At 38.5% G+C, this 27,927-nt stretch overlaps 1 protein-coding gene across 1 annotated transcript; it reads right to left on the bottom strand.

Annotated features, from left to right (window-relative positions):
• Window positions 1–1,414: 1,414 nt before the first annotated feature.
• On the bottom strand, window positions 1,415–27,913 carry LOC114046347 (potassium-transporting ATPase subunit beta-like). The gene is made up of 7 exons (XM_027866651.1): window positions 27,802–27,913; window positions 21,262–21,390; window positions 11,514–11,627; window positions 10,373–10,572; window positions 7,334–7,393; window positions 4,354–4,455; window positions 1,415–1,576 (listed from the first exon to the last, which is right to left on the bottom strand). The coding sequence occupies exons 1-7, from the start codon at window positions 27,911–27,913 to the stop codon at window positions 1,415–1,417; spliced, it is 879 nt and encodes a 292-aa protein (XP_027722452.1).
• Window positions 27,914–27,927: the final 14 nt, after the last annotated feature.

The following is a 27,927-nucleotide window of genomic DNA, read 5'->3' on the forward strand; positions in this document are numbered from 1 at the left end:
AAGGAAATACCTACTAACACTAAAAGCAATCCAAAAGCGAGAGACAGGGAAAGATCATTGAATTGGAGACCTCTAGAATAGTGACGTCAAAATCAAATTGAAACTAATCTGTACACAATGATCCCTGCAAGCTGCCTATTGACCTAGTTTTGAAATGTGATATTTCCATGTTTTATTGTATTTTTATTTATTTTGTTAGATATTTTCCAATTACATTTTAATCTGGTTCAGGCTGCACTTGAGTGTTGATGGCCACACTTTTAATACCTCTGCTCCGCAGGATTGGATTCTTATCCCGATTCTACTCGTAAAATGAGGAGGTTGGCTCAGTGACGTCCAAGTATTCTTTCAACTCAAAAACTATGATTCTATGAAACAGGTCATCGATAGCGCTTAAACACTGCATTTCTTACTGAGCTTTAAGTATCGGCTTGGCAACAGATGGTATAACCCTCATACAAGAGATGCTCATCACCAGACGGTTTGCATGATAAATATTTTCACTCCCAGCAGCTCACAGAGACAGCCTATAAGGGTGAGGAGAGTTACAACTAGGAATAGAGGACAGAGAACCAACATCAGTGTCATGATGGATCCTGCAGGTGTTTGGTTTTGCAAATTTGCTGTCATGGATTAAGTGCTCAGGGTCTGGGAACCATTCTTTACTAAAAGCCATATTATTCTTTAAGTTAATGTGTCTGTGTACAAAGGTGTAGATAATGAATTTTTAGTGGTTAATATTTATATTTTGTAATTCTCCTCCAAAATCATTTATCATGGAAACTTAAACAAGTACATCAAATTGAAAATTGAATATTCACATCATTTCCTTTTTTTAACCCAGAAAATAATCCAAATGAAACTTGTAGATGTCCAGTTAAAGAAAACTATGTTCTTGTTACTATAAGAATAACTTGGACATATCTCTTAATATTTCTTACCATTACTAAAAGCAAGAGTACAGAACGTCTGTTATCGTAAGCCATTATTTTATGACACATGATTAATAGCTTTTACATTAATCGGATAATCATTAACAACAGAAAAACACATGGAATTATACTAAGGAATGTGACTACTGAGATAAAGATGTCAGTCATAATGTCCTTCACTAAATGGTTTCCCAGTAAGGGTTGCTGTAATAGACGAGCAAGTCTTTACTGTAGCCACAAAGCTTTGCTAATGGAGCCATGGAAGTATGGATGTCATAGGAAATACCCGATGGTTTTCACCCAGTTGCCTCTCTGAAATTATCAAGTTGACTTCAGCATTGGTATTGAGAGAGAAAAAAAAATTGAAGTTGATTTCATATGGGATTTTGCAAATCAGTAGAAAACAAGCAACAGTTCATAATTTTCTAAATGTTGAACAGCTTTCTTGAAAGTCTTCACCTGGAGTACAAACAGTGCTTGTTTCACTTCTGGATTTTAAGTTTGAACTCCACTTTGCCTTCATATGGATCATGAGGATTGTCAAAACTTACATTCTCTGCAATGATTTTACACACTATGATAACTTCTTTGTTCTTGGGAATGTTGAGGAATTTGGCCGCTACTAGTGGGTTGCTGTAGTGGGGCTGGAAGGGAAGCATAAGATGGAAATTACTTTTAGGTTTCCTGAAATTGTTTTTGGTTTTGTTTATTTAAGCAACAAATTTAAGGAAAGTGAATGTGAAACATGATTTTAGTGGAGTTGGTATTGGAAGCAATCACTGTCTGGGAAATCATGTCATGTTCCCCTACAAAACTGAGTGCTGGAGAGAGAAGGCTGTGCTTCAGACATCTAACCCTTCTCAGGGTTATTTTAGCAGCATTTACTATTTACTATGTACTGTGGAGAAGTGCATGCGGGAACCAATTAGATATAGTCTATTTGAGATAAGTATACTTAAAGCAAGAGTAAGAAAGTGGGCAACTGGGGTTTCTAAAACTTCATTATCCCCTTTTGATTAAAAGAAAAAGAATAGATCATATCTTTCCATAACCAAGGAAAGGAATGATTTAGGATGTCATGGGATGATTGGTAGGGAAGCATTGGGTTCCCTTATAGGCAAAGATTAACATCAAATAATGCCTTTCATTTTTCTACATGTATTTTTTTTTACCTGACATCAGAGTGCACATCAGCAGTTAATAGTTCACTTCCTCAAATATTTATTAACCACCAATTATTTACCAAACACTGTGTCTAAGTACTGGGAAGAGATATCATAAGTTAAAAAGATTCCTGTGGTGAGGAGGTTCTAATCTATTCTGGATAGAATGACATATATAATAAGAAATAGTACATTATATAAGTATACCAGAGATCCCTGCCCTTGAGGAGCTTACAATTTAGTATGGAGGAAATGATATATGAAAAAAGGGTGGGAAATGGGAAAGGTTACCATACCTTGGGATATTTTATAGAGGATGTGGCATTTGAATTGGACTATAAAGAGTAAGTGGGAATTTGAGAGATAAAGAGAAGGGAAGAACATTTTAAATATGGAGGACAATTAGAAGTGGCCAGAGGCATCTGCACTGTGGGGTATTGAGGTATTAGTTTTGTCACAGAGTAATCCAGCTTGGCTAGAGCATAAAATGGTGAGGAATATGAAACAATGCTAGAAAGATAAAAAAATACTAGATTGGGGACAGAAAGAAGTTTAAATTTGATTCATTAAGGAATAGGGAGCTGCTAAATTTGTCCAAAAAATCCCATAAGATTTGTGACTAAGGAAAGTCTACCATTGTTCTGAAGTCAGGGTTAGAGACGGTGAAGGCAAGATGAAAACCTAGTGAGGTGGCTATGGCAACAGTCTGGATGTGTGACGAGGAGGGCCTTACTGGGAGAGTGGTACTGGTAATAGAAAGGACAGAGTAGATGTCAGGGATATTTCAGAAGTAGAATTAATAGGGTATGGTTACCAAATGTGAGGATGAGAATATAACCAAATAACACCAAATTTTCAGACCTGGGAAACTGGTAAGTAAGTAGTAGCCATTTCCCAAGAAGTACATTTGGGGAGGCAAAGCTCAGTTGTGGACATATTGGGTGTGCTGCAGTGGAGGGATGGAACATCTAAGCAAATATCTCATAAGCCCCTGGAGACTCAGGTCACAGGTGTTGATCGGGGCTTAAGGATATAGATTTGGAGACTGTATGCATAGATTTTTAAGGCCAAAAAATTGAGATTTCAAAGGGAGAGTACTGCAAGCATGTAGGGACTCAAGCATAAAACTCAAGGAAATCCATCTTAAGATGGCAAGGAGTCAGTGGACAAGATACTGGTTAGAGAGAGTAGAACCAAGAGTGTGTTATATGGATCTGAAGCCATAAGAGGAGAGTATGAAGAAGGAAGTGGTGTTATGATAAGTTCATTAGAGCCCAGAGAGCAATTTCAATGAATAATAGTAGGTGCAAAAGCCAGATTTGACAAGGAAATGTTTTTGTAATGAAGCCATCCAGGGTAGGCAACTTTTTCAGTAGTTGATAGGAAAGGGGATAGGGTAGATGAGAGTTGAAAATGCACCTTGCCCCCTTCTTTTCAGAGGTGGGAGTATTGGTTGTAGACCAGAATATTGTGTGTATTGTCAGACTATTGATATGTTAAATAAATTTTGCTGAATCACCTATTTTTTCTTTTTCTTTTTCTTTTTTTTGTTTGCTAGGGATGGCCTGTTGAGTGAGAGAAAGGGAGAAGATATAGTCAGAAATGAAGGTGATGTAAATACAAGATTGAAATTTTTTAAGAAGTCAGGGGAAGGCATTTTTAGCATCACATTGACCCAAACATATTTGCAGACAAATGGGGAGGACCCAGAGATTGAAGATATACAAGAGGGAGGAAATTAATGCTTGAAACAAAGTGCAGAAGAAGATAGGAAAGGGTGGGATCAAGGGCCCAGTTAAGGAATTAGTGTTAGTTTAGATATAGTGATGCCTCTTCCTCTGTGGCTGGAGAGGAGGAGAGAGTTGATACTGCTGTGAAGTTTTAAGGAGTGAAGGGTTGTTAGAGAAGCCTCGATCTTTTCAGTGAAGTAAGAGACTAAGTCATAACTATGGAGGCACAATTGAAGACTTGATAAAAGAAAAGTTTTGTAGCATTCATTGGAAAATGTCAAGAATAAGACATCGAGTTGCTATATGTCATCAATGTAATACCTTCCTTAATGAACACAGATCCTTAACAAACCTATGTAGCCTTAGTGGCCTGAAGCCAGAGACTTGCCGATGGCCTCACAGCTAGTAAATGCTAGGTGTGATTCTGATTGAAGCCTTTCTTACTCCAGGGCCAAGGCTCTATCAGCTGTGTCAGCTAAGAATCCGATGATGTCAGGGTAATAGAAAAGAATAAATTGAAAAATATACCTGTGCTTTTTTCCCGTAATAAGGGAAGTAGTGTAGACTAAAAGTACCATTGGATGGGTAGTAGTCCACTTCTAGAGGTTTGAAGTCTTTGTGGTCCTTTTCCTAAGAGTAAGAAATAAAGTTTTAATCCAATTACTTTGGATAGTGGCAAGTTGCTTATTTATCAGGTTTAGCTTATCAGATAAGTGATACTAGAAATATTGAGCCATTCCTGTAAACTATTTAATCTTTATAATCAACTTGTCCTGTGGAATTTAACTGTAATAGTGCTGAGTGTATGTACATTCCTGAATAAATTGATTGAAGAGAACTTATATTTTATCATCCTGAGGTACAGACAAGCCAAAATGTGTTCATAAGCACAGAAATTTCATGTTTTTCCACATTTAGGAGTAAGAACTAAATATGTTTTGTTGCTACATGAGAGATCAAGGTGCAACAAAATTTCCTTTTCACACCTTTTTCAGAATTCATCAGTAACTACCTGATTTATTTTTGTTTTTGCTTTTGTTAACAGGACCAACAAATTGTCCAGTATTGGATCTTCAATTTGGAGGGAAAAAAAAGATAAAAGATATTTATATGAAATATGTACTGAAATTTAGAAGCTCTGTAACTGGGCATTTTTTCGATTACTTTGTTTTCAAGTAATATACAAATTGGATAGGTATATTTAAACTGTTAACATAAAAACCCAATTTTTAGTTTAACAAGGAATATTCCAAGTTTTTTAAAAAGCTGGCAGATAAAGCTCTAATGGAAGTAAATATGAATATATTATTGACCCTCTTAATATGATGTTCTGTATACTTACTGATGTTAAGTTGCTAATGTGTGGTAATTATTGATGATGTGAATTCAACTAAACTTCATTTTCATAATCATTCAACAAAAGTTAAGCACTATCTGGCAAGAATTATACCAAGCTTAGTATCGTAACATTAATGTTATGTTAATGATAATGTTATAATTATATGATACTACACAATTATGTTGTTACATAATAACAATATTATATATTAATATTAACAGCATATTAATTCAGCAGAAGTGGAATAATACCTACTCTCAAGGGGCTTACATTCTAAACTACAGAGACAACATGAACATATAAGTATATACAAAATGAATTATGATATCGTTTTAGGAGGAAGTAAAACTACCTTGGTTCTTCATCAGAATTATCACCAAGCATTTTGCGTATTTCTCTCTGAGTGATGCTGTACTGGATACATTTGCTAAGCGAGGTAACAATAGCCAGTTTCTGCCCTCATCATTCATAGATTTTTTTTTTCTTTTATTGACCTACCTTGAAACTATATATTGTTAGGCTTTTTAAAATTGCTGTATTAAGCAAAAGGATAGTCACAGGAAATGTGAAGTTGTTATCACGAATTTCATTCTCTTAACAGCATAAAACTGTTAAGAAAACTAATTTATAGTAGTTCCTTTTTTTTTTAAATTGCTTTTTGTCTGAAAAACATGACTTAGATTGTAGAATCTCAACATTGGAAGACGCCTCAGAAGTCTTCTTGTCCAAACCTAACCTATATATCTCCTAGCAATTGGTCATACAACCTTTGCTTGAAGACCTTTAGTGATGTGGTACACAGCAGGTATCTAATAAATGCTTATTGAATTGAAATATAGAATACCTTACTTCTTGAGGCACCTTGTCCCTCCTTTTATGGGTAATGAAACAGGCCCAGAAAGGGTAAATCACTTACTCAAGGTCAAACAGGGTAGTAAGTGACAGCCTTACAATTTGAATCCAGGACCTCTAAGTCTTAATTCAGTGATCTTGCTACTACACTGTATTGCCTCTTAGTTTTAAATAGCTTTAATTATTCAGAAGTTTCTCCCTCACATCTCTTTAGAACACTCACTTGCTGCTCTCATCGTTCTGCAGTCTAGAGCCAATCAAAACAACGCTCATCCCTCTTGCACAAGACATCCTAATAAATAGTTGACAATAGCTATCTACATCCTGTCTACCCCCCCAAGCCTTGCCTTCTCTAGGTAAAGCATCCTTTATTAAGGTTGTTGTTTTATTAATCAACAAAAATCTGCTTTTTCTCCCACTTCCCCAGTCCCCAATTGAGAAAACAAAACCCCTGTTACCAACATATATAGTCAAGCAAAACAAGGTTCTGTAATTGGTTGTATCTTAATACACACACACACACGCGCCTCAATTTACACCCTTACGTCCTTCACCTCTCCATCAGGAGTTGGGTAGCATGTTTCATCATGAGTCCTCTGGAATCATGGTTGGTAATTACGCTGATCAGAGTTCCTAAGTCTTTCAAAAAAGTTTTTTGTCTTTATGATATTGTTTTCATTGTATAAATTGTTCTCCTGTTCTGCTAACTTCATTTTGTATCATTATATAGATCTTCCCAGATTTTCTCCAGAACTGTTGCTTTCATCATTTCATACAGCACAATAGTATTCTCTGACATTCATACATCATAACTTGTTCAGCTATCCCCCAATTGATACGCACCTCATCAGTTTCCAATCCTTTGCCCACACAAAAAGGGAAGCTTTAAATATTTTTGTACATTTTTAGAATTTGTTTTGCTTAGGACTAATCCCTCCCCATGTAAAGCGTCCTTAGTTATTTTAACCCATCCTCATGGCAGAGGTTCCAGTCCTCTCACTACCCTTGCCGTCCTCCAATTTGCCAACATCTTTCCTAAAATATGGTGTCCAGATGTGAACATACATTTATCCTCATGTGGTCTGTCTAGGGCTGTCAACTGTCTTGTTTTCAACACTGTTTTGATTAATGTAACCATTGGTCTCATTATTTTCATATTATTCCTCTAGTTATACTGTTCACTCATCGAGCTTGCATTTTATATTCAGTATATCATCAATCAGAAAGAATGTATTAAATATCTACTGTTTGCCAGGTATTGTGCTAGATACTGATTATTGTAGAATAGTTCTGGAATAGGAAAAAGGTCAGACTTACCAGAAATGTGCAGTCCACCCTCGGAGCAGTATTGTTGTTGCTAGGGAGAAAATTGACTATCTGGGGAAGAAAAAGACATTTCTGTTAAACACACTGAAAATAAGCTACTTATTTTTTTCTTAATTTATTATTTTTATTTCTTCATGTAAGTTTTTTTAAAAAGTTAATCTTCTTCACTATCCCTTTCCTCATTGAGCATCAAATTGTAAAAAACAGACAAAAAAGATTTTTAAAATCCCTGAGTGGATAGCTGAATAACACAGCAAAACAAATTCTCACATTAGCCATGTCCAAAAGCATTTATCTCTTGCATTTTAAGTTCATTTCCTTTCTGTTTAGAGGTGAGTAGTGTGTTTCATTTTCATCATTATGGACATGTGTTTCATATTTGCATCGATCACAGTTCTAAAGTCTTTCAAAGCTGTTTTTATCTATAGTGTTATCATTTGTAGATTCTTCTACTTCTGCTGTGTTTACTTTGTGCAGCTAGGTGGCACAGTGTATAGAGTGCTGGGTGTGGAGTCAAGAAAACCCATCTTCCTGGGCAAGTCACTTAACCCTGTTTGCCTCAGTTTCCTCATCTGTAAAATGAGCTGGAGAAGGAAATGGCAAACCACTTCAGTATGTTTACCAAGAAAACCCCAAATGGGGTCGTGACGAGTTGGACACGACTGAAACGACTGAACAACAGCCCATAAAGGTCTTTCCAGTTTGCTTTGAAATTGTCCATTTCATCATTTCTTATGGCACAATAACACTCCATTACATTCACTGTACTATGATTGTTTAGCCTTTCACCAATAGGAAGATACCCTCCTTACCCCCCTTAATTTCCAATTTTTGACTGCCGTCAGAAGAGATGCTATAAGTATTTTTGTACATATAGATCCTTCTTTTCTTTCTTTGATTTCTTCAAGGTAGAGGCCTGGTGGCGGTATAGCTGGGTCACAAGGTATACATGGTAAGGTTTTTTTACTGTGCATCCAGAAAATGAATGTGGCCATTTCTGCATTTGTATGAAAGAAATGCCTGTTTTAAAAGTCATTTTACTTATAAGGGGGAAAAACCCCTGTAAATTGGCTCCCTGAAGAGACTTTAAATACATAATATTTACATATTTGGGTGTTTTGTGTTGGAATTGTTGAGTTTCACCAACTTATTTACCTATGGTTTGTGAAGGGTAATCTTGTTTTGTTTTTAAATTCTGAACTTCACAAAGACCATAGCAATGATTAATCTAATTAACTCCACTTCTGTTGAATGATTTGTTTCCAGATAACGAATTAAGGAATAATTCCCAAACCGACCTTCAATGGTTAATGGACTATGTACTTAGCCAGGTATTGCTGGTCCTTAAAAACTATGAACATAAATCCCAACTCTCCCTTCCCTGCACACACTTCCAGAGCAGTAGCTCTGGCCAAAGCAGCCAACTCACCATCTCTTGACGACATAGATTTTCCTACACCTTTGCTTTTCCTCATTCCCCAAATTCTCCTCATTCCACCTCTCAATCCAAAATTCCACATATCAGAACTCTAATAATCCTTCAGGGCCCAGCTCAAATTCTTAGCTTTCATGAAGCCTTTCTTGATCACCCCAGGAGGAAATAACCCATCTCTTCTTTGGCCTGTATTGCCCATCCCACTTATACACATTTAATCTTCCCATCAGGAGGCCTTGTGTGTGTGTAGCAGGGAGGACTCTGGACTGGAAGTCATGAGCTTGGACAAGCCTCTTAGCTTGCAAGTTTTATCATATCCTGACATAATCAAAGAATATCAAATGTTAGTGCTGGAAGGGCCTTTAGATTATTGAGACCAATTTTCTCTTGATGGACCTGGGTGTTGTTTTTTTGCTTTTTTCTTTGTAAAAATGAGTTGGATTTGGTAATTTTCCAAGGTCTTTTCCAGCTCCAAAAATCTCAGCTTTTTTGATTCTGCAGACCTTTGCATCATTATTCATATGCATTATATTCCCAATTAGATCTTAAATTTCTGAAAGGAAAGAGAAATGTTGAACTTGGAATCAGGTGACTGGGTTCAAATCTTAGCTCTTAACACGTGTAAAATACTTAATTTCATGTAGCCTCAGTTTTCTCAGCTTTAAATGGGAGTACATAATTTATGCACCACTTTCTACCCCTCTGGATTGTTAGGAGGAAAGTGACTTAAAAACCCTAAAGCACAATTTAAATGTGCTCTCCAGCCTCAATTTCTTTATAAACTTGAGAGGGTCTGAACCAAAGATCTCTAAAATCCCTTCAACCCATAACATTTGATTGTCTATAATTGTTGTTTTTCAGTCATTTTCAGTCATGTCCAAATCGTGACCCCTTTTGGGATTTTCTTGGCAAAGATACTGGAATGGTTTGCCATTTCCTTCTTCCCTTCATTTTATAGTTGGGGAAACTGAAGCAAACAGGGTTAAGTGACTTGCCCATAATCACATAGCTATGTCTGAGGGCAGATTTGAACTCAGGAAGATGAGTCTTCCTGACTCCAGGCCCAGTGCTTTACCCACTGCTGCCTGTTATTATGTCTTATAAAACTTATTTGTCTCCCCCACAATATCCCATAAATTTGATGAGTGTATAATAGTAACGTCACATATTTATGTATGTGTTATATCTATATAAACACAAGTGAGGTAAGGACATATATACCTTTTAAACTTTCTGTGATAGTATTTTGTGGAATGATTTTATAAGGGTGTGAACATATTTTTTCTTTATGAAATCATGATTCTGAGAAGTTTTCTATTTGTAGTATCCAACACTGTTGACCACAGAGCCATGCACAAAGTATGGGCACAGGATTCCCATTGGTTGATTTTGTTTTCACTCATAGCAAAGGGATGAAAAAGCAATGTGGGAGGCAGGATCTTCCTGAACTGAATATGCTTTAACTTGAGGAGAGGTTAAGTACAAGGATTCCCATCATTCCATGAACTACCTCTGTCTAAAGGAAGAAATTATATTTGGAGTTGAGTCTTAATACTCATGATTAGCACCAGCCTTTTGGAAACCTTGATACTTACCCTATTCATTTTAATGATGAAACATGGTTTTCCTTCCTCAAATCCAAAGTTATGATCTGTCAGGCCTGAGCAGTTCTGAAGCATATCTGCTGTGAACTTGCAGGAAAACTTGGTGTGGTTTGGAGCATGAAATTCCTTCTGAATGAAGTACTGCCCAGATGAGCAGTTTATATTTTCCTCTTGTGCCTCTGGAGAGTAAGCTGTAGTGGGATGACAGTTTGGCAAACAATGAATTTCACCAGCCTTGCACTGGTAGAATGAACTGCCTTGCTTATTTGTGTGTCACCATCCTCTCAAATTACTACTCTTGTTTAGAAGTTCTTGTCTTAGCTCACTCACTGAGGCGGAAGGATTTTCAATCAGAATGACATTAAATTTCACACGATGTTAAATTGCCCTTGGGAACCTCACAACAGAAATTTCCTTTAAAAAAAAAGTTTTGTTTGATGAAGAGTTCCACATACCTGTGAGGTCACAGGTCCAGACCCAAAAGGCAAGGAAAGATCAAATCCCTTTAAAGACAAGTCAAGTCATAATGGAATATGACTTGTATCTCACTAAATCTATTCTTCTCAGCTGCCCGAAGAGCTTCCAATTCTGTTGTTCCGTTTAGCCTCAGGTCCTGAGAGGTTGGGTGAGCCCCCCATTCATGAGTAGAGGGATTTGCCCAAAGTCACAAGGTAAGTCATTGAAAGATCTGGGACATCAATACAGGCCTATGTGTAGACACAGACATAGACAGCTGTGTCTACACGTGCAAAGCAAATGAAGCATTATCTGCATAATCCAGGCCAAAAAATCCCCCCAATTATTGCCTGACATATCCTGGTTATTAGGATGATTTCAGGGAGAAAAATTAAATGCCTCAATGTTTTACATGGATATGTGAAGTCAGGATCTAGAGAGATAAGGTGGTAGGGAGGATAAAGTACCAGACTTGGACCCCAGAGACTTGGGTTTGAATTCCTCCTCAGGTAATTATGGGCTTTGTGTTAGTGAGCAAATCATTTATCTTCTCAACCTCTGTTTTCCTCATCTATAAAGTGGGGTTAATAATGCATGTGATGTAAATTTGGCTTCTTCATTATTTTCCCTCTTGGAAAGTCAAAGTCAAACAAAAAAAAAAAGTTTTTTACTTTACCTGACAAAAACGTATGAAGTGTCTGTGTAAGATCTTTCCAGGAAGTATTATCAGAAACATTGTAGAAGATTTGTAGACCTCTTTCACCATAAACATCTGGCCTTAATGTCACCCCTGAGGGGGAAAAGAAAATGCTCAACATTTCTTCTTTGTACGTTTACACCAGTATAACAGGGAGAGATAGGGAGCTGTGGCATACTTATCCTCCTGATGAGGAGACATCACATGGGTTGCTTTGTCTCAAAGTTAGGCAATGACCATCCCCGGAAGCTGGGATAAAAACCTTAGCACCTCCAGGCTTCCTCTCTTTAAATGTTTCAGCAGATTTAATTAGATTTAAAGACAGTTTGTTTGAATGTGGCTGCAACCAAATTGAAATGCATTGTTTAATTCTTAAAAGCACAATGTAAATGTGAGATGTTATGTATCATGTGACTCAGTGTCATCCCTTGGGAGCTAGGTGGCACAGGGTGCTACATTTGGAGTCAGAAAGCCCTGAGTTCAAGTACAAATTTTGATTCAGATACTTACCAGCTGTGTGACCCTGGGTGAGTCACATCTCTGTGCCTCAGTTTCCTCATCTGTAAAATGGGAGTTAAATTGTACCCACTTCTCAGGGTTCTTGTGAGGAACAAATAAGACAATATGTGAAGTGTTTTACATTATCTTAAAGCAGCATATAAATGCTAGCGGTTATTAGCATCAAGGTCATCATTTAATATCACAGTGACCCGTAGGTGTATGACGTAATTAGAGATTATGAAGATGGGCTGGTTGGAACATTATGATAGATAAATACAACTTTAAATATATGTACAGCTGTTCCGGGCCAGAGGTATGCTCATCCTTTACAAAGCAACTGTGAGAGAGGCCTTTACATATGGTAAAATCTTCACAACTGTTTATTGAATCAAGTTGGCCACACCTCATTTTTCTTTCCTGCTGCCTCTGGAGTGAAAATTTCTCCAAACCCTGGTCCCCACTTCTTATCTTAATCTACCACAGATTAGTAATGGGATTTGCAAGAGTAGGAGAGGTGGCATTTAGGGAGGAGGGAATTCCTCATAATTCACTAATCAGTCACTCCTAAGTGATACCAGTTTTTGTTGTTCAGACATTTCAGTCATGTCTAACTCTTGGTGACCCCATTTGGGGATTTCTTGGCAAAGATGCTGGAGTGTTTTGCCATTTCCTTCTCCAGCTCATTTTACAGATGAGGAAATTGAGGCCAATAGGGTTAAGTGACTTGCCCAGGGTCACACAGCTGGCAAGTATATGAGGCCAGATGAGTTGTCCTCACTCCAGGCCAAGCACTCCATCTACTGGGCTGCCCCCTAAGTGACAGACATAGTAGACTTAAATCCAGGCAGATCTGACTTAGAATCCTACTTGTGACCCTGGGATAGTTATTTACTCATTATTATTCCTAATAAATGCAAGAAGCATTTCTTTTTTTTTTTGTGCTTTCTAATTTTATTTTATTAATTTTTTTTGATTTATCAATAATCACTTCCATATGCTTTTGAGTTTAAAACTTTTCTCCCCCTTCTTCCCCACCACCCTCCCCAAGACGGCACACAATCTGATACAGGCTATATGTTTACATTCATATTAAACATATTTTCACATTAGTGATATTGTAAGTAAAAATTAAAATCAATAGGAGGAACCATCAGAAAGAGGAAACAAAACTCAACAAAAGAGAAAAAAAATAACAATTTGGCTTCCATGGTTCTTTCTTTGGGTGTGGATAGCATTTTCCATCACAAGACCTCTGGAGATGTCTTAGATCCTTGTATTGCCAGGAAGGGTTAAGTTTATCAATATTAGTCATCACACAATGTGGCTGTTATTGTGTACAACGTTCTCTTGGTTCTGCTCACTTCACTCAGCATCAGACCATACAAGTCTTTCCATGTTTTTCTGAAGTCAGCCTGTTCATCATTTCTTGTAGTGCGATAGTATTCCATCACATTCATATACCACAACTTGCTCAGCCATTCCCCAATTGAGGGGCATCCTCTCAATTTCCAATTCTTTGCCACCACAAAAAGAGCTGCTATGAATATTTTTGTACATGTAGGTCCTTCTCCCATTTGTGTGACCTCTTTGGGATATAGCCCTAGAAGTGCTATTGCTAGGTCAAAGGGTATGCACATTTTTATAGCCTTTTGGGCATAGTTCCAAATTGCTCGCCAAAATAGTTGGATCATTTCACAACTCCACCAACAATGCATTAGTGTTCCAGTTTTCCCACATCTCCAACATTTATCATTTTCTTGTTTTGTCATGTTGGCCATTCTTATAGGTGTGATGTAGTACCTCAGAGTTGTTTTGATTTGCATTTCTCTAATCAATAGTGATTTAGAGCATTTTTTCATGACTATAGATGGCTTTAATTTCTTCATCTGAGAACTGTCTGTTCATATCCTTTGACCACTTATCAATTGGGGAATGGCTTGTATTCTTATAAATTTGACTTAATTCTCTATATATTTTAGAAATGAGGCCTTATCAGAGAGATTGGTTGTAAAAATTCTTTCCCAATTTTCTACCTTCCTTCTAATCTTAGTTGCATTGGCTTTGTTTGTGCAAAAACTTTTCAATTTAATGTAATCAAAATGATCCATTTTGCATTTCATAATGTTCTCTATCTCCTGTTTGGTCATGAATTCTTCTGTTCTCCATAGATCTGACAGGTAAACTATTCCTTGCTCTCTCAGTTTGCTTATAGTATCAGCCTTTATATCTAAATCATGAACCCATTTTGACTTTATTTTGGTATATGGTGTGAGATTTTGGTCTATGCCTAGTTTCTGCCATACTCTTTTCCAGTTTTCCCAGCAGTTTTTTTTTCAAAGAGTGGGTTCTTATCCCAGAAGCTGGGGTCTTTGGGATTATCAAATAATATATTACTATAGTCATTGACTACTGTGTCTTGCATACTTAACCTATTCCATTGATCCACCACTCTATTTCTTAGCCAGTACCAAGCAGTTTTGATGATTGCTGCTTTATAATACAATTTAAGATCTGGAATGGCTAGGCCACCTCAAGAAGCATTTCTTAAGCATCTACTATGTGCCAAGTACTGTGATAGGTATAGGTGAATACAATTGCAAAAACAAAACAGTCCTGGCTGTCAGTAATAAAAATGACAAATATTTATATGGCGCTTTAATGTTTGCAAAATGTTTTGTGTATAGTATCTTATAATCCTGTGGGGTAGGTGCAATCATTATCTCTGTTTTACAGATAATGTCTGTGCCTCAGTTTCCTCATCTGCAAAATGGAGGCAGTTCTAAATCTGTCATCCTATTAATTGCCCTGAGTCACATAGTAAGTGTCTGAGGCAACAATTAAACCAAGTCTAACTGGCTTTACACCCAACACTATTTGCCATACCATGCTGCTTGCTTGCATCCCTTGCTAGCTTATATTATGTTGAAGCAAAGCAAAATGGACACAGATAAATATTAGGTGGCACCGTTGATAGAGCGCCAGGCCTGGAGTCAGGAAGAGTTCAAATCTGCCTCAGATACATATTAGCTGTATGACCCTGGGCAAGTCACTTAACCTGGCTCGCCTCAGTTCTCTCATCTGTAAAATGAACTGGAGAATGAAATGGCAAATCATTCTGGCGTCTTTGCCAAGAAAACCCCACGTGGGGTCATAAAGAGCCAGACATGACTGAAATGACTGAACAACAACAACAACAAAATACAAAACAGAGACAACATAAATACAAAGTAATTTAAAATGGTGAGAGGAAGTACCAAGCTCTAGGAAAATCAGAAATGACCCCTTTTAGGAGGTCACACTTCCAGTGCTCCCATTGGCTGTATCCTAGCTGACATCTGGTCCCTAGCCCCTTGCCCCAAGATCCTTCTCAATTCCTCTACACCCCCTAGAATCCTACTGCAGATTTTAATTATTGTCTGTGACCCTCTAAAGTTTGAGCTGCTGATAAAAACCTCTCGATGCTAGACGTTTTAACAAGAAACACCCATGGGGGTTTCAGTTCTATGTGAACATCTTATTGCTCACAACAATTAGGACCAAGTTTTTCTTGCCCTGTATCAGTCAACAAATGCTTGGTATGCTTTGACCTCCCAGATTCCTCCCTTCCCTTTGGCAATAAACCTAGGTAATGGAAGGAATATTGGCCTGGTTCCTGAGACACGGGTTTTCCCAGTTTTGTTTTTACATTGGATAATAACAATAACAACATTAGTAACTAGCATTTACGATTTAAGTGCTTTAAGATTTGCAAAGTGCCTTCTGTACATAACTTTATCTTTATTGTTCCTAACAACAGCTCTGGGAAGTAGGTATTATTGTTATCCTGATTTTCCAGGTGAAGAAATTGAAGAACAGAGTTAATTAAGTAACTTGCCCAGGGTCACAGCTAAGAATTGTCTGAGGCAGGATTTGAACTTAGATCTGCCTAGGTCCACTATACTACCCAGAAGCCCAATGGATAAATTTCTGTTTTGTTTTTTTTTAGTTTCCTCCTTTGTAAAAAAAAGTGATGGTATGTAGCCCTCTCCCACCATAAAAGGGATTGTGAAAATAAATTAAATGATAGATTTTTAAGGTGTTTTAAGTTGAGATGAAACAGGCCATTTTGATGACATGAAGTCAGAGAAATGCAAATGAAAAATAATTGAGGTTTCACCTTATAGTCATCAAAATTGGCCAAGATGGGACTAGTTAATGTTGGAGGAACTATGTTGATATGTTGTTGATAGAGCCATGGGTCAGTCCAAACATTCTGAGAAACAATTTTGTGTGTGTGTGTGTGTGTAGTGGGAGGGGAGAGAAGTGACTTAATACGTTGATCTTTTTTCAGTAGCCTTTTCTATTAATGTGTCCCCACTGTCCAGTCTCTTCTTTCTCCAATTCATCTGTCACATCACAGCCAAAACAAATCTTCTAAAGCCCAAACCCGGCAATACCTTTCCATTGCCTCTGTAATAAAATAGAAATTCCTTAGTCCCACATCTAAAGCCCTTCACAGTGTGGTTCCAGGCTGCCTTTCCAGATTTACCTCCCTTTACTTACCTTCACTTAGAACATGTTCTAATGAAACAGATTGACTTGTCCTTCCTGGGTTCAGTATCCGTCTCTCACCTCTCTGGACTCCTCTGCCCTCCTGGTGCCTGAAATAAACTCCTGCCTCACCTCTGCCTTTTAGAATCTCATTTCTTTCAAGACTCAACTGATGTGTGGCCTCCTAATGGTCATCCTTTCATTATTCTCTTAATTTTTATTATTCTTTTCCTCAAATAATCATGTGCATATTGAAATGTTGTATTCACCCCCACCCACATCCTAGTATAATTTAAAGTCTTTGATAATAACAGGAACTTTCACCCCCTTATTATCCCTAGCTCATAACACAGGACATTACACATAGTAGGTACTTAATAAATACTTGTAGCTATTAAGGTGGAGAGGAATTTCATTCTGCTTGTGGAAGGAATTCCCCTCACACCAACATGGTCACAGATTGTGTGATCAAAGGACCACAGGTCTAGAGCTGAAAGAGATCTTCAGAGGCTCTCTAATTCAACCCCCTCATTTTACAGGGAGGGAGATGAAGCAATTTACCCAAGGGCACACAAGTTGTAAGCATCAGAGGTCAGATTCTTGAAACATTAGACTGTGAAAGGGCTAATTGGTGATAAAAAAGTAGAACAAAATTTGCAAATGATTTTTCCATTGAATCAAGTTCCAGTACCCATGTGACCTTAACCTAGTTACCTCCCTTCTCTGGGCCCATCTCCTCATCTGGAAAATGAAATCATTGAAACAAGTCATGTCCAAGAACACTTTCATCTCTACATCCTATGACCCTGTGAGAACCAAGCAAAAGGCTGTGAAAAAATTGAGGAGGGAGGGGTAGGTCACTTTGGATTGGTGGGATGAGAAGGCTGTTTTGTGCATAGTCTAGATGTGTCAGTTTTGTTAATTAGGTGGCTACTCACTTGCTTTTCAAGTGAGGTTTCCTGCTGTTTAACAGCTATTTGATAACTGCCATATTCATAGCTAACATGGGGTGGATTTAGAGTTGAAAGAGACTTTGGAGTCAGGAAAGACAGCCTTAGAGAACGTCTTGTACATCCCCCTCCTTTTATAAATGAGGAGACTGAGGTCCAGAGTTGTATGAGGTGTTGTGCTATTTGTGGGAGATGAAGATGAAAGTGAGCACAATGCCTGCCATGAGTTTATAAAAAAAAAAGTGGGGTTTGGGAGGAGGGGTGTAGAATGAGAAGATGTAACAGCTACATAAGCGTGATACAAAATAGAAGGTCACAGGCGCAAAGGAGGAGCAGCAAGTAGACATGGAAAGAATATTGGATGTTGAGTTGGAGGACCTGGGTTCAAATACCGTCTCTGCTGCTTACTATTGGTTTGGCCTAGTTCTCCAACTGAGTCTCAGTTTCCTTATCTGTAAAATAAAAGCATTGGGCTAGGTAATCTCTTAGGGCACTTCTAGCAGCAGAGCTGATGAGAGCCAAGCAGAGTGTGAGGACACATCTGAGGAGAGCTCAGAGGATGCTATACCTACGACTGCAAAAGACCCCAAAAACTGTCTAGTCCAATTTTCCCTAATTTTACAGATAAAGAACTAAGACCCAGAGAGATTGGCTTGTCCGATGTCACACCATTAATGAGTAGCAGAGCCAAGAGCTGAACCTCTGACTTCAAATCCAATGCCCTTTCCACTAACTGGAGGGGTCACCTTCAGGGGTGAGGGTGTGTGTGTGGAGTGGGGTCGTGTTCAGGGAGGGTTTTTTATGCATAGTTCAGTTATCTCTATGATAAGTCTACAGATTTAATAATAATAGCATTTACATAGTGCTTTAAAGTTTGCAAAGAGCTTTACAAATATTAACTCATTTTATCTTCATGAGATAAAAGGAGGTAGGTGCTATTATTATTCTCATTTTTCAGATAACAAAACTGAGGCAAAGAAGCTAAATGACTTGCCAAAGGTCATAGCTAATAAGGGTTTGAAGCTGGATTTGAACTCGTGTCTTTCCAATTACAGGTCCAGCACTCTATCTATTGCACCACTTAGCTGCACAAATAAGATACAGTACACTATAATATAATATGATAGAATATACGATATGATATAATAGGGTGTGATATAATATAGTGAAATGTATATATAATATACAATATAATGCTACTTTTATGAGGTCAAAAATAGTTCTGTGGCATAACAGAAATAGTGTTGTACTATTTAAGTCAGGAGCCCTGAGTCCTAGCCCCACTCTGCTTTTAACTAGCTGTAACCAGTTGCCATTTCTGGAAAGGACTACCTCTGGTGCTTACTGTGCGACTTTGAGCAAGTCACTTAACCTCCCAGGTCTCAGTTTCCTCACCTGTAAAATGATGGCAAAGTCTCTTTCAACTTTGAAGTCTCTTTCAACTCTCTAAGTACAGTCGTCTGTCATTTAATTGTGCTGGACCTTAGTTTTCTCATCAGAAAAATGAGAAAATTGGTTCAAGTGGTCTCCAAAATCTGTTCCAACTCTAACAATTCTAGGATTCTCTGTCTCTGTTAACTCTGAATTTGTGGTACCAAGTGAAGCAGCTCCATGCTGGGGCGGAGGCAGCGCCAAAGGTGAGCAACTCATAAAATGTGCCTAACTACTGCCTCTCTACTGTAGTGCAACTGGATCCTGGGATGTCCTGGATCCAGGATAAGTCATTGTGAATCCCGGGTTGGTTGACTGTGCTATTAAAATAGGATGGGATTCCAGTGTCCAAAATTAGAGCTTCTATACAAAATTATTGTTTTTTAAAAAAGCATATTTTCTAGAAAATTATAATGACCAAACTTATCCCCAAGGAAGTAGTGGGGGACTATGAATGTGAAATATTGTGTACGATGTCACATACGTTGGTCTACTTTGGTAAACTGTTGTATTCTCATTTTTATTTTTTTGTTAAAAGGTTTACTTTCTGGAAGCAGAAGGTAGAAGAACTTATTGGAAAATGTAGATGGTGTAAAAACAAATACGTCAATAAAATTTATTTTTAAGAAGATCATATTTGAACCTGCCTTGGCAGCCACATTCATATTTGTGCAGATTAAAATATATGGTACTTTGAAAGAACATTTTTTAAAAAGAGTATAAGTACAACTAAAGACAAGAAAGGAGTGAAGGAGAATGGAGTATCCTAGGGAGCTTCCCTTACCACTGTGTCCAATATTTTATTGATGATTTGATGAAGGCATAAATATTATAATATGCAGGTGCTACAATGCTGATAATTTACGCAACAAATGAAAGAATCAGGATCCAAAAAAATTTTAATGAAAAATGAGTTAAATCTAACCTCATTAAATGGATTGATTGAAGAAGAAAAAAAGTACAAGTAAATCAAGAACCAAATTATGATGTGAGGTTATCCTGCTTATCATGTATATTTTTTATCATATTTGTGATTTTGTTGGCCTAAGGAACTCCCAGTGAAGAAGCTCCTTCCAATGCAAATCAGCAGCTGCTTTGCAGCCTATAATCACAGAGAATTCCTGGGCTGAGAAGTCAAATGATTGGCCCAGGACCATATAGTCCCTATATCAAAGGTAGGACTTGACCTAGGTGTCACAGAGTGCTGGGCTTGGGACCTGAGTTCAAATCCAGCCCCAGGCACTTACTATCTATGTCATCATCAGCAAGTCACTTCATCTCTGTCTGCCTCAGTTTCTTCATCTGAAAAATGGAGATAATAATAGTACCTACCTCCCAGGGTTATGAAGATAAAATGAGATGTTTGTAAAGAGCTATATATAAATGCTAGCTATTATTATTCCTGACTCTGAGGCTGGCTCTAACTGGCATCCAAATAGAAATAAATAAATTAATAATCTATACCTTTTTTTCTTTTTTTTTTGGACTGGACCTGTTTGTTGATATAAAAAACTCTTTGGCACTGTAGTTCAGCATCTGTTTTGTATCTTATACTCAAGAGATCTGCCTGGAGCACTGTGAGTTTAAGTCAAGTACCCACGGTCACTCAGTCAGTATATGTCAGAGGAGGGGCTTGAACCCAGGTCCAAGGCCAGCTCTCCATGATGCCAAGCTACCTGTCACACACACACAAACACACACACACACACACATATTCAAATTCATACATTAAAATTCCGTGTCCACATGCTTATGTGGGGCACTTTTTAATGGAAGTCATACAGAGATAAGATTTAATTCCCAGAAGTCCTCAGCAATAAACAAGGTTAATAGCTGTTATTGCCAGTTGATCTCCTCTTTTCTAACTTCCTTTTGTATTTATACTCTCTGTCTTATTCTCTTGTTGCTTTTCTGGCATTATTGTTTTCTACCCAGCTAGCTCATAAGCTCTTGGAAGATATGAGGCATACAGACTTTCTGTTTCCCTTGCTATGCCCAATCTGCTTTTTTTTTTTTCTTTCATCCAACCCTGTTTGAAATGTAAGCAAGAAGAGATGAGAGACTAGGAACTGCAGGAGTTGAACTAGTGGTGCTGGGCACATAGGTGGTATATTATAAATATGTGATTGACAAATTAATTGATATTCTGGACCTAACTGGATCTGATTGTTTTTTTCTAAGGAGGAAAACTCTAGAGCTAAACCCTGCTTTCACCATCAGCTTTGCCATAGGGGCAAACATCTGAGGAATTCAGACATCAGTGTAAATCGTATATTTTTGATATTGAGTTGAACAAGTCAAAGCATCATATTTACCTGGTGACTTTAATTGATCTTGGTAGTCTGGTGTGTATGGATCTATTGTCCACATTAAAGTGTAGATGGCAAGAGCAAACAACCCACTCATCACCACATAGAAAGCCACATAGTAGAGACTAATCCACACTGTGAAAAGAAAAAAAATAAGGTTAAAAGTAGCCAGACCTATTAATTTGGTCTCTGTTGCTTTGCTAGGCAAGCTATGGAATTAGCCAGGTAAATGTGCTAAAATCAGCACAGTTAAAAAATGTTTTAGGCTTTATAATGATCTTTCTCCATAACAACCCTAGGAGTGGTTAATTCAATAACTCCATTTTACAGGTGAGGAGATGAAGGCTAAACTGACAGACATTTAGCTAGTAGAGACAGGATATGAATCCAACTCTCTTTCCACAACAATGCATTTCCTGCCTACTCTTAAGGAGTGTCCTTGAATTTCTTGTACGTTAACTCAGTGACAACTCAAGGGGAGCATAATTTAAAGGAAGGTCAAGGTAACATCTACAAATCTGACAACGGGATTTTGCTCCCGGGCAGACTAGTTAGGTATCTACTCAGCAGCCTTTGGGGTAATCTGAAATTTTTGTACTTTTCCAGGGGAGAGGACAAGAATGGTAGGTGCATACCACTCTGGAAACTTTGGCATCCTGGAAATTTGCCCAACCTACTTTATGGATTTCATCCAACCCTGCTTAAAGTGTGAACAAGAAGGTCTGATGAGCACCCTGAAACTTCAAAAGAGGAAATAATATGTGAGGATTTGGTTTTCCTGTTTTTTAAAATATTCAGATGAGTAAGTTTGGGAGTGTTTGTTTTGTTTGTGTTTTTCATTTGGTTTGTGACTTAATCCTGTTTATTTCATTACTTGGGATGGTTGTCCCCATATCTTAAAATTTTCAAACAAATAAAAAAAATTGTGTTAAAGCAGATATTCCTTTTATTTTTCCAAATAATTAAAGCTTTGTGTGGTAGAACATGACTTTCTGTTTGTTATGATTTTCTAGATAAGGTAATAAAAGGACTCCAAGCTTTTCTTTCCTTCATAAATTGCCATGTGACTGGGCGTGGGCACCAGTCAGTGACTCAGTCTCTCCAATGGCCCAGAGCAGCATTAAAGGCCAGAAGCCAAATGAATAAAAGTGTGGGAGGAGGCAAAAGGAGTAGGACAAATGAGCAGCAAAACAAAACACCTTGTATTTAAAGCCTGTGTTTTATTCTAGTTCTACTCCCCTAACTGGCTGGTCAACTCCAGTTATGTTTAGACCTCAATTTTCTCATCTGTGATGTGAGGATCAAAATAGTGACCTGTCTCAGATTATACCATTTGTCACAGAAATGTTGACCAATGATCATAACAACACCACCATTCAGTTTGATGCAACAAACACTTATTAAAAACCTAGCCAGGCCCTATGCTGGTTAGCCACACAGAGACAAAAACAAAACTGTCCCTGCATTCTAGGAATTTATATCTAAAATATTGTAATTACTTTGTCCTTCAGATTTCTGTGGAAAGGTAGACTTTTCATATCTTCCTCAAGTAAGAATGTAATCTTCTTGAGGGCAATGGGTCATTTTTGTCTTTCTATGCTAATGTCTTGCACATAGTAGGCAATTTAATAAATGCTTGTTGATTGATTGATTTCACTCTGACCTTTGGCCTTGTGACCCAAACCCTATGTTGACTTTTTGAGCCCAGGAATGTTACTTTCAATTTATTTGTCAGACTGTTACAATTTTTTATGAAACAGATGTTGACCTATCTCCAGGGACATCTCTCTCAGTTCATTTACAACACGGGACTAGGAAAAGGAGAGAATTCTGATTAAGTGAGAGTTAATATCAATTCATAATTATGATGGATAAAGGTTAAATGATTCCTCAGATCATAAGGTCATAGATTTAGATCTGGAAAGGATGTTACAGAAAGAACATTTATTGTATAGATGACGAACTGAGGCCCAGAAAAATTAAGTCACTTGCCCAAGGTCATATAGGAAGTATGTGGCAAATTTGAACCATGTTCCTTTGCTTCCAAATCTAACTGTCTTTCCATTGTATTCTGATAGCTAGTGGTAACAAAACTAGCTTGGGTCTCCTGACTTCCAGGGCACAGGATTTTGCACCAGGGTGCTTTCTTTTGCTATGTAATGAGGTCTACGTGGTATGCTAGGCGTAACAATAACATTGTAGAGAGAAACAACTTTGAAAGACAAACCATGATTTCAGAGCACCAATGATAAAGCAATGCTCCTGGACAGGTGATGGACTGACAGGGCAGAATAAGGTATACATTTTCAGTCAAAACCAATGTAGGAATTTGTTTTGCTTGACTATCCACATTTGTTATAATGGTTTTCTTTTTTCTCCCTCCCCCACCCCAGTTGGAAGGGGTGAAGAAAAAGGGATTATGGAAAAGGTAGCAGAAAGGAGGGGCAGCTAGGTGATGCAGAAGATAGAACTCCATGTCTAGAGTCAGGAAGAACTGAGTTCAAATGTGGCCTCAGACACTTACTAGTTGTATGACCCTGGACAAGTCACTTAACCCTGTTTGTCTCAGTCCCTCATCTGTAAAACAAGCTGGCAAACAAGTGGCAAACGACTTCAGTATCTTTGCCAAGAAAACTCCATATGGGGTCAGGAAGAGTCATATATAACTGAAATGACTAAACATCAAAAAGCAGAAAAGAAGGGAGAGAAGAGAAAGAAGAAAAAAGAGAGAGAAAAATGACTAACATTTTTTTAAAAATGCACAGAAGAGACAGGAAGGAAAGCCAGACAGTCACAGACAAGCAGAACAGTTTTGGAAGTTACATGCTGTCTATAACCTATATCTGATTGCTTGCTGTCTTGGGGAGGGGGGAAGGGGTGGAAAGAGGGAAGGGGAAGGAGGGGGAAAAATTTGGAACTCAAAATTTTACAAAAATGAATGTTGAAAACTATCTTTATATATAATTGGAAAAAGATAAAATACTATTAAGAAAAAAGGTATATGCTGAATTTATTATGTATTTAAAAAGAAAAGCAAACTCTACATAAGCGATTCATAGCTTCGCATATACTCCTCCTTTACGATACATGTAGAAATGGCCATTTTATTGGATATTTGTTAAGTTTAGAAAAAAAATTTGAGATTCTCTAAAAATAATTATTTAAAGGGGAGAGGGAGAAATGTGATCAACAGGTGGGTCCCCAAACAGCTTATGGACTAGACTTGTGATGTCATTAGTATAACTAACATCTGAACAAGGAAACTCCCTTCACCAATGGAGGAGATGCAATTTATAGTTTTAATTTCCTGGAGCACTGAGAAATTAAGTAACTTTCTCAGTAACACTGCTAGTGTATGTCAGAGATGGCATTGGAACCCAGGTCTTCCTGGTTCTAGGATCTTCTGGCTATCCATTATGCCAAGCTATAGTAATTGTCTCTCTAAATTACACCAGGAGATAAGACCCTATTCTCTTCAAACTAGAGGATCTGTATCTTGTATCCAAAGAAACAGTTGTTTTCAGTTGTTTTTCAGTCATATCTGACTATCCCTGACCCCATTTGGGGTTTTTTTGACAAAGATACTGGAGTGGTTTGGCATTTCTTTCTCTAGCTCATTTTGCAGATGGGGAAACTGAGGTAAAGCATGTTAAATGATGTGCCCAGGGTCACCTAGGTAGTAAACATCTGAGGTCAGATTTGAGCTCAGGTTTTTCCTGACTCCAAACACTCTACCTAACCGCCCAAATAAACATAAGGAAATGCTTTAATCAAAAGTTTACTTGTCTGGGGATAGAAAAGTCTTTCCCCCTTCATGTAATAATGTTTTCTTTTTCACTCAAACAATGGAAAGAATGCTAGGTTTGAAGACGAGGAAATTCTAGCTCTAAGTACAATCTGTGCCACCTTAAACAAGTCACTTCACTTTTCTAGGCCTCAGTTGCCTTATCTGTAAAATGAGGGGGTTGAACTAAGTGTCCTTCTAGGCCCCCTTCTGAGTTCTGTGCCAGGTCCTGAGTTAGGCAATGGGGACACAAACAAAATTTAAATTGAGTTTTGCTTGGCTACAGATTTGCGAGTCTATCCTCAGTCTATTTCAGCCTAAGAACGTTTCCACCAGATCCATTCAGGCTGGGCCTGCATGCAGAGCAGTCGGACAGTCCCAGACCAGCAGCTGGATATGTTTAGGTTGCCAGGACATTTCAGTGGGAGTGCCTGACACCTTGAGGCCTCCATGGGTAGATGGAGGGCGGCTGATCAGTTTACCCCCCATCTTCAGGAGCCGACTGGTGGTGGCTCTGCCTCTGAGGGTGGAGACACAGCTTGGTCTTTCTGTGTAGCCAAGCAGCTGTCTCCAGGGGCTGACCTCAGATCACATCACCCGGGGAACTAATCTGCAAGTGGCTGCCAGCTCGTTTAGATGAGCTCAACCCTTCTTTAAATAACAACTCGGGTCAAGAGATAATTCTCTTTTCTCCTCTCTCCTTTCCTCCCCCCTCCATCCTCATGAGAGGATGTGGGGTGAAAGGAGGCTAATGGCTCATTGTGCAAAGGTCACCTTATGTCAGTAAGCTGAGGGAAAATGAAATGATTTTTAAATAAAGGGAGAAACAAATCCCAGATGTTTGTGGCAGAAATGTCTCTGCCTGATTCCACCTTCTAACTGGGATGTGAAGAGATTCTGAGGGGTTTTGTTTAGCATGGTGCCATTTGTATAGGAGGAAGTAAAAGCCTGCCAAATTGTTGAATTGAAATTAGGAACCTCATGCTTAAATTGTAATTATTATGTGGTCCAAATTCTGTTGCTTAAAGGCAGTAGGGGAGCAGGGGTGGAGAGCCTGGGGCCTCAAGGCCACATGTGGCCCTCTAGGTCCTCAGGTGCGGGCCTTTGACTAAATCCAAACCTCACTCAACAAATCTTCTTAATAAAAGGATTTGTTCTGTAAAACTTGGACTCAGTCAAAAGGCCACACCTGAGGACCTAGAAGGCCACATGTGGCCTCAAGGCCGCAGATTCTCAACCCCTGGAATGGATTGGAAGCTAGAAATAGTGCATTTTGGCTATGTGACCCTGGGCAAATCACTTAACTTCTCACTGGCCTGGCACCCCTGCAAAACTCTACGTTGCAGGGGCAGCTAGGTGGTACAGTGGATAGAGAACCGATCCTAGAGTCAGGAGGACCTGAGTTCAAATCCGGCCTCAGACACATAACACTTACTAGCTGTGTGACCCTGGGCAAGTCACTTAACCCTAATTGCCTTAAAAAAAAAAGGCAAAACTCTTAAGTTGCAGAGAAGCTGTTGGCTCATCCAGGAATTTACTGATACCAGTGGAATCGCTGGTCCAATTTGTATGTCTCCAAATCTTGCCATAAGGCCTTCGAGTTAGACTTGTAGTATGAAGACACATGGAGAGGTCGCATAAATGTATAACAGGACAGATATTGTTAGACCTACCTCTCACTCCGTTCCAATTTTTACCCTGTCCAAGGGCAATCCCAAGGATTTGTAAAAAAAGCTTCTAGGGAATGAGGGAGAGGGAAGAATAAAGACCGATACTGAGCTTTGTATTAAGGAGGAACAGTGGGTTTGGGAGATGATGAGTTCAGTTTTCAATGTGTTTCAATGTGTTGAGAGAGCTGGTAGTATTATGCAATAGGCAATTAGAAATGTGATGAGAGAGAGAGAGAGAGGGAGAGGTCAGGACTATTGACACAGATTTGGGATCCTTCTACAGAGGCATAATAGAATAGTTGAAATTATAAAAGTGGATGATGTCACAATGTAGGAAGAGACAAAAAGAGGACTGAGGATCCCATTGGTGGACATGGAGGAAGAAGGGAACTTTGTGAGAGGCAGAAGGATCAGCTGTGGGGGAATTAAGTCAAGAAAATAAGTAAAATGTCATAGAAGTCAATGAAGATGAGCATGTTCACAAGAGAGGGGGTAGTTAATAATATTACTGGTAGAGTTTCCTCATTCGATAGTTCCTGATACCAGTGGAATCATAGTAGAATAATAATCCCAAAAGGCTGTTAAAAGATCAAGGAGGATGGGAACTCAGAACTAGCTGGTGGATTTGTCCCTTTGGAGGTCATTTGAGAGCACAGTTTCAGCATAGTAGTGGGGGTGGTGGGGTAGAAGCCACATCCTAAGGAGCCCAGCAGTGAAAGGAGATGGGGGACCCGACTGTGTTCACAGGCAAAAAGAAAGGAGCCAACCGAGAGGGCAGATGCAGCATTATTCAAGAGAGAGACTAATTATTTTCTACCTTATCTCCTTCCGTATTGTTAAGGTATCATGGTGCAGTGGTAAGAGCACTAGACTGGGAGTCAGAGGGTCTGAGTTTGAATCATGGCTTCTACCACTTTCTGTGGGACTGTGAACAAGCTATTCAACCTCTCTGGGCCTCTGTTTCCTCACCTGTAAAAGGAAGCTTGCGCAGCTTTTGTTAGACTATTCCTTTCTCTTCCTCACCCATGCACAGAATGCCTCCATGAACCCCTCTGGTCTTTATGGAGAAAACCTGCTGCCAATTGCACATACCCCACTTAGACAAGGTCCTTCCCAACATCTGCCCTGTGTCTGGATTCCAGCAATAGTGACGAAATTCTTCCATCCGTTGACTGCAGGTCTTTTTTTCTTGTAAAGCTGCCATTTTCCCCAACCTGA

This window comes from Vombatus ursinus, unplaced genomic scaffold (genome assembly GCF_900497805.2).
Source record: "Vombatus ursinus unplaced genomic scaffold, bare-nosed wombat genome assembly UNPS02014781.1, whole genome shotgun sequence".
Taxonomy (NCBI): domain Eukaryota; kingdom Metazoa; phylum Chordata; class Mammalia; order Diprotodontia; family Vombatidae; genus Vombatus; species Vombatus ursinus.